General features: G+C 37.9%; 1 protein-coding gene and 1 long non-coding RNA gene across 3 annotated transcripts; one reads left to right on the top strand and one right to left on the bottom strand.

The window, feature by feature from the left end:
* Positions 1–523: 523 nt before the first annotated feature.
* Positions 524–17,038, top strand: fermt1 (FERM domain containing kindlin 1). Its single transcript, XM_022209352.2, has 15 exons — positions 524–1,455; positions 3,894–3,991; positions 5,250–5,385; positions 5,525–5,662; positions 8,767–8,950; positions 10,061–10,163; positions 10,263–10,370; positions 12,205–12,336; positions 12,483–12,532; positions 12,857–12,981; positions 13,686–13,792; positions 13,931–14,155; positions 15,875–15,999; positions 16,088–16,229; positions 16,319–17,038. Exons 1-15 carry the CDS (start codon positions 1,305–1,307, stop codon positions 16,490–16,492), a joined length of 1,998 nt encoding a protein of 665 aa, XP_022065044.1. The 5' UTR covers positions 524–1,304; the 3' UTR covers positions 16,493–17,038.
* LOC110961656 (uncharacterized) lies at positions 5,571–20,739 on the bottom strand. 2 transcript variants are annotated; one of them, XR_002596389.2, is made up of 6 exons: positions 19,906–20,739; positions 18,018–18,117; positions 12,225–12,333; positions 12,048–12,135; positions 10,031–10,386; positions 5,571–5,689 (listed from the first exon to the last, which is right to left on the bottom strand). It is a non-coding gene; the product is annotated as an uncharacterized LOC110961656 (long non-coding RNA). The 2 variants fall into 2 exon arrangements; XR_007947490.1 differs by having other exon boundaries at positions 10,031–12,135.
* Between the last annotated feature and the right edge of the window lie 397 nt (positions 20,740–21,136).

Below are 21,136 nucleotides of genomic sequence, written 5' to 3'. Positions count from 1 at the left end.
TGTAAAATAAAATTAAATAAATGATAAAAATGTATATTAAAATAGAGGGCAAAACAGGATAACAACTTGTTCGGTCAAAAATAAGAATAAATTTAAAAATATTAAGAGTGTTAATGCAAGCCAGTAAAAACGCATGTTTTAAGATTGTTCCTTAAAATATAAATGGAGAAGGAACATCACATTAACTTACATTTACCTCCATCATGGAACAGTTAAAATAAGTTCTTCTCTGCATTCCAGAGGCCTGGAGGTCAACTTCAGTCAGAGAAATGTACCCAGGTGCCAACCCACGCATGGTTTTAGTGTATTTATTTAATGTACTGCTGTATTTTCTGAGATTAGACCATTACACCACTGCTCCCTCCATCACTTTCTGGTGTTTTTGCAGCTCGTGTAATATTATTGGTGTCAATTAATCGTGCTCCAACACATCTCAACAAGTCTTTCCCTCTGCAGCCTCGCAAACTTTTAACTGTACCCTACAGCTGCTCTGAGTACAGGGAGAGAGCAGCAGCAGAAAAGAAATCAGAGTGTTCATTAAACCTTGCCTTCCAGCTACAAGTTTTCACACTGTACACACTTCCACTGGTCTATCCTCTCAGGATGAGCCAAACAGGTATGATTGCTTCGGTCTGGACCAGTTTGCTGCCTGTCTTCATTCAACACATTTCAGAAATGAAGGCAGATTGGTGCGTAGTATGGAGCTGGTTGGTTTTTTTTGTGGCTCTCCTGCACCACATTCGTGTCTCTGCTCGTCACACATTCCACAGCTTTACCCTCCCTGCTCCTCCTCCTCTTCCTCCTTACATGCCTCGAGTCTTTCATCCATTCATTCGGTCCCGTTAAACCCAACCAATCGTCCCACAGATCTGTAAGGAGCTGAGCTGAGCGTACTGCAGCCTCATCTGTTTTTCCCCGCTGCCTGCCTGTCTGCGTGTTCGTTGATGTCTTATTTATAAATGTACCGGCTGAGAGGAGCTCCACTCCGGGGGCTGCAGTACTCTGCAGCACAGTTAAAAATGTGTAAAACAGAAGGAGATGAGTATTTGCTAACTGCCAGCCAAGTTAATCAGGATGTTGAGAAACACTTAATCCGCTGACTCATGTTTTCACGCCAGATGTTTCCTAATGTTCCAAAGAAAAAGGGCTTGAGAAACAAATATTTTTAGAGGAATTCCCCCCCGTTATGTGTTTAATTAGAAGTGGCAGTTGTTTCTCTGCGTTGGTGATATCTAAACCTACGAGCTTCCTGTCTGTAATCTCACCTCTGTGTTTTGTTTGGTTTGGTTTTAAAGAGTGGGGCTATGATCACAGCCGCGGAATATGGAGAGACATCATGGGAGCTGTCGGTACAGATCGATCAGAAACAGGGGGACGAGTCCATGAAATTTAAGCTGAGGGTGAAGGGAGACTTGCACATCGGAGGCCTCATGCTAAAGCTGGTGGAAAAAATCAGTAAGTGACACAAATGTACTGAAAACTGTTACACTTGTACAGACAGTGTATATCATGGCAGTCTTGTGGTTTCCAATGACTCCTGTAACTCTTAGTTTTCTGTTGCGAAATGATTGAAACAAACCTGTTGGGCCAAAAATATATATAGAGCTATTTAAATGATCAATTTTGGCGATGAAGAAAGTTGTGTAAATCAAATTGTCATCTTACCTTCTCATGATTGATAACAATCCACTACATTTTCTCTGAGCCAATTTAAATAAGGGCTCATCTGATTCAGTCATTAGACTCTGACACAAACGCCACAATGGGAAAGTCTGAGGAGCTCAACAAAGATCTGAAGAAGCAAATCATTGACTTGAACAGGTCAGGAAAGTCACTTGGAGCCACTTCAAAGCAGCTACATATCCCAAAATCCTCAGTGCAAACAACTGTAAGCATAAATTGCGTGGTACAGTTGTGTTACTGCCATGATCAGGAAATAAACATAAGCTGTCACCTGCTGCTGAAAGAGAATTGGTCAGGATGGACAAAAGTCAACAAAGAATCACCAAAAACAAGGTCTGCAGTAAATTAGAAGCTGCTGGAACACAGCTGTCAGTGTCCACACTGTTTTACATCACTGTAGGTTGAGAGGTTGTCTTGAAGAAGGAAGTTCTTCCTCTAGAAGCAGAACCTTAAAGCTAAACTGAAGTTTGCTACTGATCATATGGACAAAGAAAAGGTCTTCTGGAGGAAAGTTCTGTGGCCAGATGAAACAAAAATGCATCTATTTGGCCACAATAATGAGAAATATGTTCCCCATGAACATCAAACCTACCATCAGGAATGGTGGTGGCAGTATTACGCTCTGGCGCTATGAAAATAAATGGAATAATTACGTAGGAGGATTACCTCCATATTCTTCAGGAAAACCCTAAAATCATCAGCTGGAAGGTTAAATCTTAGGTGCAGTTTGATGTTCCAACAACACAGTGACCTCAAACACACTTCAAAGGTGATAAGGAAATGGCAAAATCAAGCTAGAAATTAGGCTCTTTTTTTTTAGACTAACCTTCCCAAAGTCCTGGTTTAAGCCCCATCAAGAACCTGTGGACTATGATGGAGATGTCTGTGTCAACAAATTCAGTTGAACTGCACTGATTCTGTACAGAGGGGGTCAACGATGCAACCGGCAGCTTAGGGGCAGCTACCAAAAGTGAATAAAGGAGGTGGAAATAGCCAAAGAACATTAAAGCAAACATCAGAATTGTTGTATTCATATTTTTGACCCTTCCTGACTAATTGTCTCAGCAGCAGGTGACAGTTTGTGCTTTCCTCCTGACTGTGGTATTAATACAACTGTGCCATGCACTTTACATTACAGTGCTTTACAATGATGGATGTTGGGATATGTAGCTACTTTGAAGTGGCTCCAAGTCACTTTCCTGACTTGTTCAAGTCAATGATTTGCTTCTTCAGATCTGTACTCAGCTCCTCAGACTTTCCCATCGTAGTGTTTTTATCCACTAAGTCAATCAAATGGGTCCTATTTGGCTAAATTGGAGTCACCAGCTGTAGTCAATCTGAATCACTCACAGTTAAGATGTTATGCCACAAAGAAAATCAGATTAATACAATTTCTATGTCACCAATACTGATACTTAAAGTTGTTGTATGCGTATTTTTGACCAAGTAGATGTTTTCATATTTCTGAAAGACCTGCAATAAAGAACCAAAAATGCATGATTGATTTTTTGACAGAGATGCATGTGTTGCAGTAATTCCATTATAGAAAATTAAGAGTTGAAGGAGTCATTGGAAACTCAACTCTGCCATGATAAACTTGGTCTTTCCTAGCATATATAAGCTTTAGTTTGAGACTGTATATGTGTAACTGGAAAGAATTGCTGTTCCTTGTCTTAACTACTTACATTTACACCCCAGCTTAACCGGCGTACCTGTGTTAAAGCGTCCGCCCGCTTCAGCCTCCTCCTGCAGCCACAACAGCTCTGTTAGTCGAACCACACCCTTGTTTGCCCTGCATTTTTCTACACTGCGGCACCATTGTTTTGTCACAAAGCGTCGGCTTGTGTAGCCTCGGGGGCCGAAGTTCAGCCAGGATGCGATATCTCTTTACAGTCCCCAATAAACACAGCTAATGTGAAGGCAGCTTTAGTAAGGTGGCTTAAAGAGCATGAGACATAATAAATGACTCAACAGTTTGTCATCAACAGACGGAGTTCGGCCAAGTGATGTCAGGTAGACTCATTAAACCACACCACCTACACACCAGTGGGTACTGGCAGTGTTGGCAGCAGATGTAGCTGTTGTTGTTGTTGAAATATATTTGAGCCACGAGGCCAGAAATTCACCTCAAGACCCCGTTAAGCGTGACATGCAGTAACTTTATGTGTTAAAGATGTAGATGTGATGGAGATGGTAATGTTTCCCTGCAGAGGCGCCTCAGGACTGGTCCGATCACGCTCTGTGGTGGGAACAGAGGAAATGCTGGCTGCTCAAGACCCACTGGACCCTGGACAAGTATGGAATTCAGGTAATACAATACAAATCAGCCACAAAAAAAGATCTCTATTTCTCGAAAGTTTGAAAACTATTTCAATTCCCATGTGAAGGGTTTCTCTAGTTTAAGCATAATAAATAAATTCTGTTTGTGCTCACAGCTCTTTAGGGTGTGGAGTTTTTTCACAGCCTCACCAGGGAGCTGCTGAATAAAATCATCTTGTTTTATTAACTTTTTCAGTGCAGCTAGAACTGTCTGTTAGGAATATTATTCATATAATACCTGACTGTAACAAAAAAATCATGCTGAAAAATGAAGATGATGTTTCGTAAATGGCTGCAATGACTTTTTAAAGAACCCATTACTGACTCTGCAGTTGTAAACATCATTTTATGCTACAAAACCTTTGTGTAAATACGACAGAAGTGCATTGCTGCGACACCAGAAAAAGAAACACAGATTATAATGTAGAAAAGTAAATTTTTATAACATGATGTTTGTCATGTTGCAACCACATATTCAGGTTATAACAAGATATGTTTATGTTCTAACAGGATTGTTTTTAATAATATTGGGATATATTTGTGCTATAACAGACATTTTCATGTCACAACAGGATAGGTTTACACTATACCAAGATATTTTCATGTTCTAATAAGATATTTCCACATTATAAAAAGGTTCTTATGGAATGTTATGTAATTACACATTAATAACATATTATAACAGATATATTCATGTTATAGATATATTTTTCTAACAAAAAATGTCACCTAATGAGATATTTTTATGCTATATCAAGCTATTTTTATGTCATGACAAGATTTTACTGCAAAACAGCAAGATTTTTGTGAAGTATAAAAATATGGTTTTTATGTTTTATCAAGTGATTTTCACATTATAACAAGATTTTTCACATTTTAACATGAAAGTTTCACATAATAATAAGATATGGTCTTGCAATAAAAATAAATTAGTTGTTATAACACTATACTGCTTATCTTGAAATGTGAAACTTTGTGCAAACAGTAGATAAATGAAGGAAAAGATAAGTTACATGATTTGATCAAGTTCTCCTTCATGCATAGGTTAAGCTTCTGGTGAGATTCTGCTGTTAGTGAGCACAGTGGATCATCCCGTGTAACAAAAACAAATATCAAATGCATTGTACATGATGCACAAATAAAACAACAAAGGAAGTTTCTCAAAGACAACTTAGTGTTTGTACAATATGTTATGTTTTGATTTTGCACCTGAATTTCTAATGATTTCACTGATTTCTGCTCTGTAGTCGGATGCTGACCTGCGCTACACACCTCAGCACAAACCTCTGCTGCTGCAGCTTCCCAACATGAAAACCATCAAAATGACCGTCAGCTTCTCCAGCGTGGTCTTCAAGGCGGTGACAGAAATCTGTCGAACGCTCAGTGAGTTTTCCCTCTGATCTGTGCACTTAGACTCTCTTCTCCACTTTTTCTGTTATGATTTTATGTGTGTTAGACAGTAAACGCACCTTCCCTCCATTTTCTTCCCCATCACATCTTCTTTTCTTGTCTTCCATCTCAGACATCAGAAGACCAGAGGAGCTGTCTCTGCTGAAGCCTCCAGATGATCCGTCCAAGAAGAAGAAGAAGAGAGACAAGAACTCGCCTCAGGAGGAACTCTGGGACATCGATTTACTCAGCGGAGGTCCAGGAGGAACAGGTAGGTCCTTCTTGGTGCATCAGTTTACTGGATAAAGAATAAACTGTAATTAACAAAAACACTCATTTTAATGGATGAACTGATTTGTGTTGGTGGATTTCGGTAATTGTGTTTATTGTTATGATGAATTTATAGATTGCATTTGATAAATTAAACTGCTTTACAGTTCTGAATAGTACCATTTGTACAGTGGTTTCTGTTCTGGGATGTGGAGCTCTTTGAGAGAAGTGCAGAGTTACAGAAGGGAAATTTTTGCTGAGAAAGTTTAATAAATTTTACATTGTCTATGCGATTAGTTCCAACTGGAATTTGTCTTCTATGTCAAGACAAAATCCTAATGTGTTTGTACTAATGGGTTTGATTGATTTGGAAAAGATGAAGGAACAAGAACACTGTGATGTTTTAGTTGAATCAAGGCTCAGTTCAGCAATATTGTAAATACTCTGGTTTTGTGGACTCAACTGCAGACTGACTAGTTGTCTAATTGTTTAACTAATCATCATTGGTTGTAAATTACAGTTTAATATGAGCAATGCTGACAGTTTGTGTGTTGAAAACCAGCTGTAACTACGTTTAGGTCAGTCAGATATTCATAATTTCTGTAATTTCACAAGTGAAATTACTTTCCAGCGTGTTTTTTAAGCCAATTTCAGACTGCTTTGCGGTAATATAATGTCAGCCTCACGGCCACATAGCATTTACATTTCACTTAACAAGTCTGAACTGCACACTGTTGTATTAAATTTGCAAATATGTTCTGCGAGCAATGTGGTTTTGATATTTAATACAGTGATTTGCCACATTTTATACTGTATGCCGTGTGCAATTTTACGTGTACAGTATAATGTAAATGCTGCAGATATCTTGTCATAAGACTGAGGAACTGAAAAATGTTCATAATAAAAAGTGACAGCCACTGTGGAACAAATGGATTACCTACAGCTTAAGTACAGTATCGTTTTCCATCTGATCCTGACTGATTAGTTCAGTTTAGTCTTTTGTTTTATAGCGGCTCCTTGGTGATCACATTTCACAAATACTATGCGTGTACGTTTGCTCTCTTTGTCACTGTGATGAGTCTGATGAGGAATATTACTCTGAAAGTGACTTATGTCTGAATCATAGAATGCCGTAACTTTTTAGATCAGCAGCACTGTTACACATCATGTCAGGAAGCAGCTTACGTCTTACTTGTGCTGGGGGAGGAGAAGAACTATGAGAAATAATGTAGATGCCATACTGTGAAAATCTTGCAATAAAGTCAGGAAGGCATCTGTATGGTCCCAAGATAATTAAGCAGCATGCCGACGACGATCCCATAACTACAGGACAGACCTAAAGAACTATTTTTATTGACAAAAAGATAATATGACCCCTCATTCTCTAATCGAGGCAGCCTAGATCTATAGATCTATAGAGGCACACTGTCAAAAAAAACAAACAGATTTTCAATTGTAATTTTTTTGTTTAACAATTTTCTGCTATTTTTGTTCATTTTTGTAGTTGGTTTTGTTCAATTACAGTTAAGAACTCAGAATAGCGAAGAAGAATTTATCAAATTATTTGTTAACTATTTTTGAAAAACAAGCCAAAACTGTAAATAATGTCGAAATCAAAAATCAGTATTTTTAGAAATGGTAAGTCATTCTCTTATACATTTTATGTTACTGAATGTAGTCACTATAAATTATCATTATTTTACAGATAGTTGCCATTATTTGAAGGAAAAAGTATGAATATTATGGACTAAAAAATAGTAAATAATTTTGAACAGTTTTTTATTATTATTAATTTTTTTATTGAAACACTTATCATCCCTTGCATGACAATTACACATATATGTGTGTTTTGTTTTTGTTTTTTTGAAACCACAAACAAACAAACAAACAAACAACAGCAAATTAACAATCAAAAGCAACCCCCCTACCCCCCCACAGGTCTTCCATGTCTAAACAGTCATTCCAATTTTAACATTCATCTTAAGGTAAGAGTACAGCTGGGTTCACATAAAAAAAAATAAAAAGAAAAAAGAAAAGAAAAGCATCTGAGTGCATTATTCAGTCCTGCTCCACAGAAGTTGTAGTTTCATTATCAAAGTATAAGATAAGCGGCTGCCATGTAGTATAAAATTTATCAGTCGATCCTCGAAGTGAGAATTTGATTTTCTCCAACTTAAGAAATGACATTAGGTCAGTCTGCCAGGACTGTTCTCCTGGAGGTTTAGCCAACTTCCAGTGTTTTTGATGTTTTTTTTTTGTTTTGTTAAATTACAGATAATGTCTTGTAACGTGAGAGAAAAATGTATTAATTTATATACTGACTGTAAAAAGAAATGTAATTTATGTCCACATCAATATCTATATTTTTCAAATACTAATTAATTGTTTTGCAATGTGTGATTATAAAATTACAGAAGTTTGCTAAATTTAAAATCTGCTTTTTTCCCCAAATATTTGCAGTTATTTTCACAGTTTCTACAGTTCTTTAAAGTTACAGTATGCTGCCGACTTTTTTTTTTTTTTTTTAATTTCAGATTTTTACAGTTTTTGTACAGAAATGTGTGTGGCAACTTCTCTAAGATACTCAAAACATTCTTTCTGTATCAGGAGCACTTTTGAAGTGCGCTTTAAAAAGAACTGATGCTGCTTAATGCAAATATTGATCAGAGTTTGATTGAGTTTGTCCTGTTTACTGCACTTCCAATAAAGAAAACTATGTCTTCACGGCATCATTTGTGAAAGAATGAGTCATCCACAGTAAAACTTCTGCACAGTCCTGGGTGTATGGGGCTGCTGAGATCTGACAGACCACAGTTTTAATCAGTGAGATCTAAAGGAATGGTTCAGTGCGTTGCCGTGTTCTTCTTCTCTCACTCTTACACTGTGTTCAGCCTCCACATCAACCTGAAAATCACTCTAATAAAGACCTTTGATGTCTGTCCGCTTTAATGTTTCATGACGCTTTATTGTGTAACCTTTTTGTCAAACTTTCATTCCAACTCTTTTTCAAACTTCTCTTTTAGTTTGTTTAATTCTTTTATCTCACCTCTGACCAGTGAATCGGACCACGGTTGTAATTTTTGATCTTTTATTTTCCCTAATAAGGCCCCATGTACAGTAAGACCATGACAGCGACCTACGACCCGGAGAACGGGATGCCGGTGTCGGCCACCAGCCTCTGGTTTGGAGAAAACCCTCTGGCTGAAAGTCAACCAAACCTGCCGCCTGCTGAGCTCGCAAAGATGTATCAGCCGCTGTCGCTGGTGGACAAAGCAATCAACAATGCTGGGTAGAAACTTTTAAGTATATAGTTGTTTATTGTACAGTTTGGATTTCACTTAACTGAGACAGCAAAGCCATGGCTGGAAGTAGAGAGTACTCAGAAATGTTTTGTGCAGCAAGTTATAATGACGTAAATCATAAAAAACTTTACATTTGTTTGAGTTTTTTATTTGCCAAAATTGAAAACACCTGGAGTCAGTGTGTTTTACACTTTTACAAGTGTCCACAGGTGCTACTCCTACCAGAAAACTACAAATATAAAGGCTGCATGATATAGATTTTGCATTTTTAATTTTTTTCCATGTTTGTCCTTTATCTGCTTTATATCTGTCCCTATCTGCTAACTGTTTTATACTTTTTACTTCACATTTTTACTTGTTATTCAGATTTTTTTTTGTCCTATTATTCCTCAATGGCTTTGAAAACAGGCAAAGGTTGAAATCATTTCATTTCCTCGGAGCACTGTGCTGAATTCAACAGACACAAAAGCTTCGAGGCACAAGAGACGGTTCTATAGAGTCTATGGACTGACTATGCAGTGCAAACAAACTACAAATAAGAAACTCTCAATAAACCTCACAAGAAGATCTGTATATTTAGTAAATCTAATAGACATTTGCTGAAAGAGATCCTTCTGTAAAGGCAAGGCAAAGGAGAGAAAATCTGTGGTTTGATATAGATTTTTCATTTTTAATTTGCTCCCATGTATGTCCCCTATCTGCTTTATCAAAACACATCCTGCTGTTCAGTCGAGAAGTTGCTGAATTTTTGTCACATCAGTGTTAGTTGCAGTTGAATGTCTTCACAGTTGTGTTGAGGAGCACTAAATATTTAGATTTTTTCAGAACCAGGTTGGAGCAAACTGTGTATTTTTGGCGAATTTTTAAACAAGGCATGTTTTGGTGAAATTTAACAATTTTAAGGTTGGGTTTGGTTAAGTTTTCTGACAGATGTATAGTTCAAGAACCATCGGAAAGTCAGTATGTAGTTGGTTAATATTTGGATAAGACACAGTTTATTCAGTGGCAACGGCAGAGATAAAAGTAGAAAGAACTAAAAAAATGACAAAATATGTTATTATACATACCTACAGCTCTTCTGATTGGTTGTTTTTCAGGTGGTTGGACTCGTCTCGTTCCCTCATGGAGCAGGACATCCAAGACGACGACAAGCTGCTGCTTCGCTTCAAGTACAACGTCTTCTTTGACCTGAATCCTAAAGTAAAGAAACCCTGAGTGTGTCCTAAAATAACAGTGAGGCAGTTTAAGTTTGCTATTGTTGAACTGAACATGTGTTTGTGTGTTTTTGTCTTTGTGTAGTACGACGCTGTGAGGATAACACAGCTGTACGAACAGGCTCGCTGGTCCATCCTGCTGGAGGAGATCGACTGCACTGAGGAGGAGATGCTCATGTTTGCTTCATTACAGGTGAACCTTCAGAGTTCTAGGAGAAAACAAACCATTCTGCATATTTTAAACTCTTCTTTTGGGCAAGATAATAATTTCTAGCTGAGGAAAATCAGTAAATGATCATTTAATGTAACCAACATTTAAAAAAAGGCAGGTGACATGAATCACAAGTTCTTTTTACTATGATGTTTTAGTTGATCGCTATTAATTTACAAGATAACAGTAAAAAAATGGGGCCATAACTATAAATAGACTGTAAGCTACAAATAATAAATAACATGACATCATGGGACTGTGACAGCCCATAATAAGACAACAAATTAAGAGTTATTCATTTTACTAGTTGAAGAAGCGTTTGCAGTTGTTGCCATTGTTTTAGTGTACAATTAAAGTTGCTGATGATAAATTGTTATGACCTCGCTCACCAGGGGAAAAGGAAGTAGCACATAATCAACTAAAAGAGAACTTCTAACCGGAAGATTTCAACACCTGCTCTAGCTTAACAAAATAAAGAACTTTAAATTAACAAAAAACAAAATGGAAGAGGACTATACATTGGTTTTACAACTACTAGTGCAGCTCAACCGATTAGAATATCATAAAAAACGTTCATGTTTTTCATCAGCTATTTAAGAAATAGAAAATGTAATATCTTCTGGATTCATATTCACATGTAAAATAAAATGTTTGAAGTATTTCACTTTTTTAGATTTGATAATTATGACCTACAGCTCAAACAGGATTTCAAAAACCTGTCTCAAAATAATAAATAAATGATAATGCATTTCTGATTTTAATGAGACATAATCAACCAAATTAAAACAAAAAAAGCTTTAAATTTTTCACTGCAGTTCAGCCAAACATTGCCCAAATTTTTCTTCCATCACTGTTGGTCGAAACCGAGTCACTGACGACGACTAAACTGTGTATTTTTTTATGAATTTGCAAAACAAGACATGTAGAATACAGAGATTTTAATGAAATATCTTGATTTTAAGCTTTGATTTGGTTTCTTTTTCTGACGGAACGTGTGTTACAGATGAGTAGATAAGTTAAAGCTTCCTTACTACCAAAGGAAACTCGAGATATTATGCAGAGCAAAAGCAGCATCTAATAGAAAAATAGTGATAAATAAATATGATACATTACTAAATTAAAATAAATAAGTGCATTTAAGTAACTAGCTGAGGTAATTCTGCCAGTGACACTGAAGAAAAAATGGAATATTGTGGATGAAATTGAAATATTGCTCATGAAAATTAAGGAATAAATAATTCAAAGATCATCAGAAAGTAGGAAATCTAATATGGTAATTCTTTGTTTTTAAAGTTTCTGACTGATAAATTGTGTCATTTATTGTGGATTACAGTGCTCCAGGGTTATAGTAACGGGGCTTAGATTAGTTTTAAGTACAGAATATGTTTTTGTTGGAGCTGAGAATAGAGGAGAGAGAGTTTGGAGTCGAAATCCTTGAGAGGACGTGTCAGGACAAGAAGAAAATCCCGTGGAGAGACGAAGAGAGAGCAGATAAAGGTAGAATAGTAAGAATTACAGCTCCAGAAAAAAGAAACTCATGTTGACCATAAGTTTGATCTGTCACCTTCTCTGTGTGTAAATTTCAGCTCATCTCTGGTGCCTTCAGCTTTGCTTTTTACACAATGATTCAGAAACCAGAGGGATTCAAAAGTCACCTACACACTGCTGCAATGGCTGCTCAATCCTCCCTCTGACTCACGCCAGCCTTGCATAACCTCTCCAGTCACGTCGGAGAACTTCACAAGGACTAGAAAAGACAAAAAAGGTTGATTTTTGGTTTAAAATTTTTCTTTTTTTTACATTTTTGTCTCCACAGTATCACATTTGTAAGCTTACCATGTCAAGCGAGCCGCTGGATCACTCCAACGAGCCGGAAATCGATGAAGTGGAGGCCGCCCTGTCCAACCTGGAGGTGACGTTGGAGGGAGGACACACCGACAAAATCCTGGTAAACATAGATTTTTTATTATTTCAGGCTTTTCTGCTCTGATACACTAGAACAGCTGTTTTTAAAGGTGATAGGTAGGCGCTCGCTGATTGCAAGTCTTAACAAGAAGTCACAGGATAATGGACAGTTGTTTGTCTCCCCTCCAGGAAGACATTACAGACATTCCAGAGCTGGCAGATTCCCTCCGGTTGTTTAGGTAAACCCATCTTTATGCATAATACACTGTATTACAAAAAGGACTCAAGTAAAACCCCAATTGTGTGTCGTTGAAATTTCATTTGCATGTTCTTTGTCCTTAAATCAGCCTAATATAGTGATTTGGAAGATCATTTTTGAAGATTATAAGAGGATTTACTTAACAAATCTAAAATATTCTCGGCTTGTTTCACAGATTTTTGCTTTTATCTCATTATTAAATGCTTCAAGGCTGTCTGATCCCTCATAGAAAAAAGCTCTGAATAGGAAGTCTGTGCTTTTCATTTAAAGAATGTCTTCCTAACGCTTCTCTGTGTTGAATCAGGCCTAAAAGATTAACGCTGCGGCCCTACAAAGAATACTGGTTTGTATTTAAGGACACCACCATCTCCTACTACAAGAACAAGGAGGCCTCCGTTGGAGAACCGATAGAGCAGTTTCACCTCCGAGGTCAGTGATGATTCTTGTGTTTTATATCGTTGTGGATCAATACCCCTCGATAGAAGCTTTACCTTGTTGTGTTAATATGCCATGAAGGATTGGGAAGATTAACAGTGAAAACCAAGATACTCCACTGCATCGATTTATCGATTGGTCGCTAAAGTGTTCTTTTACAATGTGTGACTGTAAAATGAAATGAATAAATCTGCGATATTTAAGATATTTGCCATATTTTAAACTGTTTTTTGAAATGTTACATTATTTCTAGGGATGTCTGATAATATCGGCTGACCAATAATATCGGCCCCATATTGTCATAAAAATTTAACATCAGTCAATATTCCGTCATTTTTTTGCCTGTCAAGAAAGCCGATAAAATAATGCTGAAAGCCTTGTAGCATATGTGATGTTCCCTCAGATTAGTTAAATGGCCCACATATATCGGTCTCGGTTGATATCGGGATCGGAAATTGAGAGTTGGACAATATTGGCAGATTTGTTATTGGCAAAAAAAAAGCTAACATTGGACATCCCTAATTATGTGTCTGTTTTTAATGTATTTTTGTGGTACCTTTGCTGCCAGATTTTCAAATATTTCCTCTGAAATATAGGACAGAGGAAGAATAAAATAGCATAAAATGTAAATAATCAAGTAAACTGTATTTCGGTACGGTCTTCTATCGGTAAAAACTTCTCTATTTTCTCTTCTTCAGGCTGTGAAGTTGTTCCTGACGTCAACGTCACAGACAAGAAATTCGGCATCAAGCTGCTTCTTCCGGTTGCCGACGGGATGAACGAGGTTTACATCCGATGTGACAATGTAAGATCCACCTCGACATCCGCGTGGTTAACAGCATTTCCCTGCAATGACCAGCAAGTCTTCTTCTTTTTAAAAATCCCTCCATGCATACATAAGATGAAAACAAGGGGCAGATTTTAAAATCGTCATTCTGTGCAGGAAATACAATACGCCAAGTGGAAAGCCGCCTGCATCCTGGCCTCAAAAGGCAAGACGATGGCCTACAGCTCCTACAAGTCGGAGGTGAGGAGCATCCAGTCCTTCCTGCAGATGAAGAGCCTGGCGCCCCCTCCTGGTCAGGCAGCTCCCGATCTGGACGCCATGGAGATGAACGCCGAGTGTTTTGTTTCTCCACGTTATGCCAAAAAGCACAAGACCAAACAGGTTGGTTGAGGAGCTCCATGCAGCAGATACACACGTGGACAAAATTGTTGGTACCCCTCAGTTAAAGAAGGAAAAACCCACAATTCTCACTGAAATCACTTGAAACTCACAAAGTAACAATAAATAAAAATTTATTGAAAATTAAATAATCAAAATCAGCCATCACTTTTGAATTGTTGATTAACATAATTATTTAAAAAAACAAACTAATGAAACAGGCCTGGACAAAAATGATGGTACCTCTATAAAAGATTGAAAACTATTTGACCAGAGTGACATGATTAACTCAGGTGTGTCATTTAATTGACATCACAGGTGTTTCCAAACTCATAATCAGTCAGTCTGCCTATTTAAAGGGAGACAAGTAGTCACCCTGCTGTTTGGTGAAAAGGTGTGTACCACACTGAACATGGACAACAGAAAGCGAAGGAGAGAATTGTCCCAGGACATCCGAAAAAAAATTATAGACAAACATCTTAAAGGTAAAGGCTATAAGACCATCTCTAAACAGCTTGAAGTTCCTGTGACAACAGTGGCTCATATTATTCAGAAGTTCAAGACCCACGGGACAGTAGCCAACCTCCCTGGACGTGGCCGCAAGAGGAAAATTGATGACAAATTGAAGAGACGGATCGTTGGAATTGTATCCAAAGAGCCCAGAGCAACCTCCAAAGAAATTAAAGGTGAACTCCAAGGCCAAGGTACATCAGTGTCAGATCGCACCATTCGTCGTTGTTTGAGCCAAAGTGGACTTCATGGGAGACGACCAAGGAGGACACCACTGCTGAAAAAAACTCATAAAAAAGCCAGACTGGAATTTGCAAAAATGCATGTTGACAAGCCACAAAGCTTCTGGGAGAATGTCCTTTGGACAGATGAGACCAAACTGGAGCTTTTTGGTAAGGCACATCAACTCTATGTTCATAGACTCAAAAACCAAGCATACGAAGAAAAGAACACTGTCCCTACGGTGAAACATGGAGGAGGCTCAGTAATGTTTTGGGGCTGCTTTGCTGCATCTGGCACAGGGTGTCTTGAAAGTGTGCAAGGTACGATGAAATCTGAAGACTATCAAGGCATTCTGGAGAGAAATGTGCTGCCTAGTGTCAGAAAGCTTGGTCTCAGTCGCAGGTCATGGGTCTTCCAACAGGACAACGATCCAAAACACACAGCCAAAAACACCCAAGAATGGCTGAGAGAAAAGCGTTGGACTATTCTAAAGTGGCCTTCTATGAGCCCAGATCTGAATCCCATTGAACATATGTGGAAGGAGCTGAAACATGCCATTTGGAGAAGACACCCATCAAACCTGAGACAACTGGAGCTGTTTGCTCATGAGGAGTGGGCCAAAATACCTGTTGACAGCTGCAGAACGCTCATTGACAAATACAGAAATCGTTTAATTGCAGTGATTGCCTCAAAAGGTTGTGCAACAAAATATTAAGTTATGGGTACCATCATTTTTGTCCAGCCCTATTTCATTAGTTTTTTTTTTTTAAATAATTATGTTAATCAACAATTCAAAAGTGATGGCTGATTTTGATTATTTAATTTTCAATAAATTTTTATTTATTGTTACTTTTGTGAGTTTCAAGTGATTTCAGTGAGAATTGTGGGTTTTTCCTTCTTTAACTGAGGGGTACCAACAATTTTGTCCACGTGTGTATCACGTCAGTGCTATTGCTAAATGTTGTTGCTAAATCTTGTGATTGCGTCAAGCTGACAGCACGTATCCTGGAGGCGCATCAGAACATCGCACGGCTGTCGCTAATGGAGGCCAAGATGCGTTTCATCCAGGCCTGGCAGTCGCTCCCAGAGTTTGGCATCAACTACTACATAGTCAGGTAAAAACTGAGCATGTGCTGTATTATAATAGAACATTTTTGAACATGTTCATGTATTAGGAGGCTAATCTTTTTATTTGTGTTTCAGGTTCAAAGGCAGCAAGAAGGATGAGATTCTGGGGATTTCGTACAACCGGATGATTCGCATCGACATGTCCTCTGGTCTGCCCGTCACCACGTGGAGGTTCGCCAACATGAAGCAGTGGAACGTCAACTGGGAGATCAGACAGGTGAAGGATTGTTGGGATTTATGTTATTATCTCATCTGTCTCGTCATGACTTCAGATTGCTTCATCTTTCTCTGCATGCATCTCCACAGGTGACCATAGAATTTGACCAGAATGTGACGATAGCTTTCTGCTGCCTGAGCTGCGACTGCAAAGTGGTGCACGAGTTCATCGGCGGCTACATCTTCCTCTCGACGCGATCGAAGGACCAGAACGAAACGCTAGACGAAGAACTGTTCCATAAACTTACAGGAGGCCAAGAATGAGCACACAGGTGGTGGCTTTTTAGAGTGTATTTCTGTTATTTAGAGACAGACGAGTGAGAAATTAAAGAAAAAATACAAGATAAAGTTTCTGAGAAAAGTGTTGGGCTTCTTTACGCACCTTGACATTGATTCTCTGAGCCTCTAAAACTCTACTGGAGGGACGAATTAAGCATTTTTTCCTGTTTTTTTTAAAACATTTTTTAGCAAAACACTACCAAATCTCCTCATAGGAGTTTAGGTTTTTCCTTTAATTTGTCACCCATCTGTATATGTTTTAGTGTGAAAGTGCAGCAGCCGTAACCACAAACACTGAGCAAATCACTGCCAAAGAACACATCAGAGAAAAATGCTTTTTCACCCACAGGACAGTGTCTTTAGTTGTTTTTGTATCATTATGTGTCCTGCACTAGAAAAGATAGTGTTGATGTAAATATGTAGCCAAGATTTGTCTTTCTCCTAAAACTTGGATGTTTGTAAGAAGTTTTTTTTTTTCTAAGGTGAAGAAACTGAACAAAAGCCATTAAAGGGTGTTTTTATATTTTACAACCTGTTTGTTCATTTATTGAAAGTGAAAATTGCTTGTTCATCCTAATTCCTAGACTGTAATGAGTTCTACTGCTAAGTTCCTAAACACTCTACTCAGGGTTTTTCATGCACAGAGGAAATTTTCACAGCCTCCAAGGTGGTTTAAGCTCATGCCAAAATGATAAGAACTGAGAATAATCGTGGCAATTAAGTATGTAATTAGTTCTGTTAAATGGGATTTAATTTACTTGAGCACAAAATAGATTTTTGGTGATGAAATGGTGAGAAATAACAGGAAAATCTCTGTGCCTCTCAAATAAGGCAACACAGACTTATTGTTTTTATTCTGTGTGGACCAATCATGTTTACTGTTATGTGCAGTGACCTTCAAAAACTATTCTGAAAAAAAACTCAGCTATTTTATCTTCTGTTTATGTATGATGAAAAAATAACACCCTACTTTGTCAGAGCCACTGCATGAAAAACATATACAGCCGTACTTCTCACTGCTGCTACAACAACTCTGAAGGTTTCTGCATGAAGAAAAACTTCATAATTAACGGTGAAAGACATTCTTAGCTTTGGATAACCTGCAGATCAGTCAAGCTTCTGCTGCTTTAATGGCAGATTTTTAATGCTGGTATTTTCATTTTAGTGCACGATATCTTGTTCATATTGGGAACACACTATTACAATGTATTTTATATTCACATATCATGAAAATGTTGCCATAATTGTCCTGTTCTATTCTTCAATCAGGTTATTTGACAGATTTCAACATGATGTTTCTGACAAAACCTTCAGCAACTGATTAGTATCACAGAGTTTAATTTAGTGTAGCTGTCATTTAAACACCGCAAATTGTGAAGAAAAAATACTCTCTTTGCCCTTACTGAGGTATTTCGTGGTAGTTGTTAGCTGAAGACATCCCAGAGTATCATGCATGTTGCATCTGTCAATTACAGTCACCTTAAATAAAGTTGTATCACTTATACATCACCTGAAATGATCCTACAGGTCCTTTTTGCTTCTTCCACATTAAGGCTGGGAGCTCATTCAGGCCCTCTCTGTCCTTAATATGACCCTCAGAATGACAGATGCTGCAACAGAAGATACAGGAGAGAGAGACAACTGCTGTAGGAAAAACAGGACTTGGTCAAGATTAGATATTGTTTAGTTGACATTTACACACGTGGACAAAATTGTTGGTACCCCTCAGTTAAAGAAGGAAAAACCCACAATTCTCACTGAAATCACTTGAAACTCACAAAAGTAACAATAAATAAAAATTTATTGAAAATTATATAATCAAAATCAGCCATCACTTTTGAATTGTTGATTAACATAATTATTTAAAAAAACAAACTAATGAAATAGGGCTGGACAAAAATGATGGTACCCATAACTTAATATTTTGTTGCACAACCTTTTGAGGCAATCACTGCAATTAAACGATTTCTGTATTTGTCAATGAGCGTTCTGCAGCTGTCAACAGGTATTTTGGCCCACTCCTCATGAGCAAACAGCTCCAGTTGTCTCAGGTTTGATGGGTGTCTTCTCCAAATGGCATGTTTCAGCTCCTTCCACATATGTTCAATGGGATTCAGATCTGGGCTCATAGAAGGCCACTTTAGAATAGTCCAACGCTTTTCTCTCAGCCATTCTTGGGTGTTTTTGGCTGTGTGTTTTGGATCGTTGTCCTGTTGGAAGACCCATGACCTGCGACTGAGACCAAGCTTTCTGACACTAGGCAGCACATTTCTCTCCAGAATGCCTTGATAGTCTTCAGATTTCATCGTACCTTGCACACTTTCAAGACACCCTGTGCCAGATGCAGCAAAGCAGCCCCAAACATTACTGAGCCTCCTCCATGTTTCACCGTAGGGACAGTGTTCTTTTCTTCGTATGCTTGGTTTTTGAGTCTATGAACATAGAGTTGATGTGCCTTACCAAAAAGCTCCAGTTTGGTCTCATCTGTCCAAAGAACATTCTCCCAGAAGCTTTGTGGCTTGTCAACATGCATTTTTGCAAATTCCAGTCTGGCTTTTTTATGAGTTTTTTTCAGCAGTGGTGTCCTCCTTGGTCGTCTCCCATGAAGTCCACTTTGGCTCAAACAACGACGAATGGTGCGATCTGACACTGATGTACCTTGGCCTTGGAGTTCACCTTTAATTTCTTTGGAGGTTGCTCTGGGCTCTTTGGATACAATTCCAACGATCCGTCTCTTCAATTTGTCATCAATTTTCCTCTTGCGGCCACGTCCAGGGAGGTTGGCTACTGTCCCGTGGGTCTTGAACTTCTGAATAATATGAGCCACTGTTGTCACAGGAACTTCAAGCTGTTTAGAGATGGTCTTATAGCCTTTACCTTTAAGATGTTTGTCTATAATTTTTTTCGGATGTCCTGGGACAATTCTCTCCTTCGCTTTCTGTTGTCCATGTTCAGTGTGGTACACACCTTTTCACCAAACAGCAGGGTGACTACTTGTCTCCCTTTAAATAGGCAGACTGACTGATTATGAGTTTGGAAACACCTGTGATGTCAATTAAATGACACACCTGAGTTAATCATGTCACTCTGGTCAAATAGTTTTCAATCTTTTATAGAGGTACCATCATTTTTGTCCAGGCCTGTTTCATTAGTTTGTTTTTTTAAATAATTATGTTAATCAACAATTCAAAAGTGATGGCTGTTTTTGATTATTTCATTTTCAATAAATTTTTATTTATTGTTACTTTTGTGAGTTTCAAGTGATTTCAGTGAGAATTGTGGGTTTTTCCTTCTTTAACTGAGGGGTACCAACAATTTTGTCCACGTGTGTAATAGACAAGTTGTCTCCATATTGGGCTGTAATCTAAATGTGGCATTCCTCTCAACTCAATATATACCGAAGCTTGAAGAGAATCCTGAGAATTGATGCTGCCAGTGCTCACATCGCTGTTTCTGGTCGTGTTACATCTCCTGATATCAGTAAAGCTTCTTCTTAACATAAGCCATTGGAGCCTCCAGAGTGTCTCTGAGCCTGCCTCCTCATTCGTCTCTCGACATTGCAGAATTCCCTAACATAAGCGACCTAAAGTTGCACCATTTTGTTCAGTTTGATCAGCTTATCCTGATAATTCCTGTCCAGTGTAGGATGAGCTCTTCTGCTTTCTCAGCCTCCTCGCTGCACTGCTGGTGGGCAGGTAGAGCTGACAAACCATTCGAAACAGTTATAAAACACATCATGAAAATGGGAAAAGGCAGGTAGAATGCTTACATATTAACTGACAGTGCCACTAGGGAAGGGATAATATAATTTGGGTACAGTTATAAAGTTTTTCTCATCATTGTAAAAATCTGAATGCAAAATGGAGGAAGACAAGGTCAAATGAACAAGAGAAGGAAGCAGTTAAGGCACCAATTTCATATTCATAACACTAAATGTTTGTCACTAACAGTTACCCCACTGAATAATAAGCATTCTTCAATATTTTGTTAATATAATGTCACATAGAAACAGTTAAGGACACCATAATAATGCAGACAGTGATCATAGAATCACTGCATGAACCCAGGAAAGACAAGTTCAGTGCAAACTAAAGGCCTTTAAATTTGTTTTACGCTGAAAATATGACCTCCATATTCCTAAAATGTTTACATATCGTGCAACAAACATCTATGAAAATCAAACTGCTACAATATATTGCATTTATTTAATATGTTTATTAAATTTTCCATGTTTTTAGATAGAAATTAAACAGACAATATTAATAAAGTATGGCGTATATTGTGATATTGTACATGCAATCCCGCTAAAATATCATGAGACAAAGTTTAACTGATGCAAATAACGAAAAGTCTGGAGTTGGAGTACTCTAAAAGTCTCACTGGAAACTATATATTGAGGTGCTGTACCTAAGCATAGGCATGGGTATCAAAGACATGAACATTTCTTTAAACATTTACTGAAGCCATTTAATTGATTAACAGACTTGCTGATGATTTAATAACTAATCGATTAATGGATGCAGCTCTTTTATTAAAAGATGAGGACAATCTGTTCCTAGCTTTTCCTTTCTGTGTAAAGAATTGCTCATGCACACAATCTTTAGTTAACAAAATAACAGATTTTACAAA

The sequence above is a fragment of the Acanthochromis polyacanthus genome, chromosome 16 (assembly GCF_021347895.1).
Source record: "Acanthochromis polyacanthus isolate Apoly-LR-REF ecotype Palm Island chromosome 16, KAUST_Apoly_ChrSc, whole genome shotgun sequence".
Taxonomy (NCBI): domain Eukaryota; kingdom Metazoa; phylum Chordata; class Actinopteri; family Pomacentridae; genus Acanthochromis; species Acanthochromis polyacanthus.
Note: the sequence above shows the minus strand (reverse complement) of the source record. Positions and strands in the feature narration are given on the sequence as shown.